At 29.5% G+C, this 3,118-nt stretch overlaps 1 protein-coding gene across 1 annotated transcript; it reads right to left on the bottom strand.

Moving 5' to 3' along the window:
- Positions 1–6: 6 nt before the first annotated feature.
- On the bottom strand, positions 7–3,041 carry LOC108765493 (THAP domain-containing protein 5-like). The gene is made up of 4 exons (XM_018514248.1): positions 2,920–3,041; positions 2,662–2,768; positions 2,109–2,495; positions 7–107 (listed from the first exon to the last, which is right to left on the bottom strand). Exons 2-4 carry the CDS (start codon positions 2,758–2,760, stop codon positions 45–47), a joined length of 549 nt encoding a protein of 182 aa, XP_018369750.1. The 5' UTR covers positions 2,761–2,768; positions 2,920–3,041; the 3' UTR covers positions 7–44.
- Between the last annotated feature and the right edge of the window lie 77 nt (positions 3,042–3,118).

The following is a 3,118-nucleotide window of genomic DNA, read 5'->3' as shown; positions in this document are numbered from 1 at the left end:
CAAGGCCAAAATTTGTCATTTTAATTGCAATTATGTCTCATATCCTATGTGTAAGGATGAAATTCAATTCCTTTGATAGCTGGATGTATATCAGACGATGGTACGATCTAAAATAAAGATTCATTACAGATATAAATCTAAACAATATATATTTATCAGAAATATTTATCAGAGAAAGTACGCAAGCAATGAAAGTGAAAGTAGCATACGAATAATAGGAAATAAGAATAAAAAAGAGGAATGTTAAACTTTTTTATAAGGAAATTAATTTATTTTATTTTATATATGTATGCATTACCATGCTTTTGCTCGCACGTATTGCATTTTTATTACATGGAGTTATCGCACGCGAACAATTTTTCAATTTAAATGCTATAAACCTTTTAATAATTTTATCTTTCAAATTATGACATGCAGGTAGAGAAAAAGTAATTTGGTTATATAATTTTATAAAGAATTGTTTTAGATTTACATTTTTTTGTATTCGAATACGAGGATAAAAAGTCTTAAATATTTTTGCCATTTGAAGAAAAAAGTTGAACGTGACAGGATTTACAAAAAATAAAGTATTTACATTTTTACATCTGAGACGTGTTAAGGCACTGTAATAATTATTATTTGACTGTATTGATCCTGTTGCATTTATACAAGTATTGCATACAATTTGATTTTTCATAATATTCGCCATTAAATATCCGGCAACATAATAAATTTTGTTTAATTCTAATTTACTGAAAACAATTTTTTCTGGTATTATATTAAATACTTGTACATGTTCAGATTTGCTTACAGACTTGCTGTTTTCTATTAAAATATCTAAAAATTCTGAAAAAAATTCTCTATCATCAGTTTCGTAATTACTATTGGATATACTCTTCATGAACTGAGAAATACTTATCAATTTTAAATTGTTTTTAAATTGAAATGCATTTGGAATTACGTTTTTTAATCTTATTACAGAAAATAAGTTCTCGATGCAGTCTTGCGAAAGACGCGAAGGTAAAAAATAATTAAAACCTCTGACACGCAGTAAAACTAAAGTTAATTGAAGGACGGTCGTTGTAGACATTATCACAGCTGTTTGAAAAGGCTTCCAATTTCCATTTTTTCCTACTTTTAAGCCTTTGAAAAGTTCAATTACTTCATTTAGAAAAGCAATTGTTTCTTCAAATTTTTCCATGCAACTCAATCCTAAAGCTAAATACAAATTTCTTCCGCTCATTGTTCGAAACCATCGAGCAATAAATTTTAAAAACCAAGCAGTTGTTATCATGGCATCGTTTGAATTTGCTAACAATTCAAGAGCTGTTCCTACTTGATCGCTGAATACTGTTGTAGCAGTATTAACTTTCATTTTTTGAAAATGATTTTTTTCAGATAAATATTCAGATCGCAATTTAGGAGCTAACTTTATATCACAGTTTTCATCAGCAATAAGAACAGCATTTAAATGATTACAATTAGCTACGTTTGTAGGTAATGTATACTTATTAACAAAATAATATGGAATAGTTATTGTTTCATTATTTATAAAGCCAGTTTTAATATTTTTTAAAGCATGAGGTACGTCCGAATAAAAGTACAAAAGCTTATCGTTAGAGCAAGGATGCTTACAACCTTTGACTATATACCTCTGGACTGCTAGTTACCCCCACTTTTCCTACCTTTTCCATGTGGCTATGGGTAGCAATAATACTTGTATCATGATCTGGCAATGTAACGTTGCCAATGATCGTGTTTGTTGATGCATCATAAAAAGTACCAGCGGAAATACTCATCTCATCGAGCACTAATGTGCAATCTTTATCAATTTCTTTCTCGAACCCAGAAATTTTTATTTTCATAAATTCAAAAACTTCGTTAACTATCCCACTTTTGAATTTAAGATTTTCTAACTTCCTACTTAAGGTGCGAAGAGAAGGAAGAGGAAAATTTGCTTTTAACAATTCCTCGTAACCCACAGTACCACATGCAAATTTTAATCTGTAAGCTTTAATCAACGTACTATTGCACCATTTTGGTATTTTTTTGTACTTTGCAGACAACAAGCATAATTGATCTTCATTGAAAATCTTATTTATATTTGAACTTATTTTATTATTACGTACTTCAGTTTGAAGCCTCTTGATTCTTCTTTTCGCCTGTTGCAATTTTTTCTTCATTCGCAATCTTAAGCGTTCACTTTTTTTCCAAAGCATTTCCAATTTCTCCAAACGTTGTAAAACACATGGATCTGAAGTTTCTGTTCTATTAGATAGAATGCTTAATACATCATTTTTTTCTTCTTCGGTGATATCTTCTTCATTGATTTCCATTTCTTCTTCCATTTCATTTGCAGCATTTTCAAACATATCAGTCTCTGCAGCTTCGGTCATTGTGTTCTGCCTTGTTATAGACGTTGGCAAATTCTCACCGAATATTGTTGGAACTGCATCAGATTTTAATCTGCGTGAGCCATCTTTTCTCGTCATCCACATATGAGGGGCAAAATGGACCTGCACAGAAAATATAATTTTTATAACTTTTTGAATGTGCAATTATATTTTTCTCAGTCTCGATTTAGTATATTTAAACGGTTTTGAATATTTTTTCTAAGTATTATAATATTTTTACAAAACTTTCAGCAAAAATTAAAACAGTTAGCTTTTGATTATAACTTACATCACATAATCTTGCATCTGAAATTGGAATCCAATCTGTACGATTCATATTCTGGATCCATATACTTTTTCTTTCCGAATCTTTTGGAAATCGACACATCTGATATCCTTTTATATTTGTATTAGTACAATAACCGGCACAGCAACTATTAGGCATTTTTTATTCACCTATTTTATTTGAAAAAAAATTATTTTTGAGGCTACATTGGAAATACGGCACATTATATAAATCACATAGTCTGAAATAAAATACACATACCTTATAATTTGCACAAGTGTTGATACTTTTCACTATATATTTTCACTTTATAATCGATCAACCGAGACTATTTTCTTTTTTTTTTTTTTCATTTTATGCTTTCAACCAGTTTAATCCAATATTGATTATTTAGGCACGCGTTTTCTTTCGACAGGTGACAGGTTAGGTCGGCTATATATATGTATATATCTTTCTCTCT

This window comes from Trachymyrmex cornetzi, unplaced genomic scaffold (genome assembly GCF_001594075.2).
Source record: "Trachymyrmex cornetzi isolate Tcor2-1 unplaced genomic scaffold, Tcor1.1 scaffold492, whole genome shotgun sequence".
Classification (NCBI taxonomy): domain Eukaryota; kingdom Metazoa; phylum Arthropoda; class Insecta; order Hymenoptera; family Formicidae; genus Trachymyrmex; species Trachymyrmex cornetzi.
The sequence above is the reverse complement of the archived record's forward strand: the minus strand, read 5'-3'. Positions and strand labels throughout refer to the sequence as shown.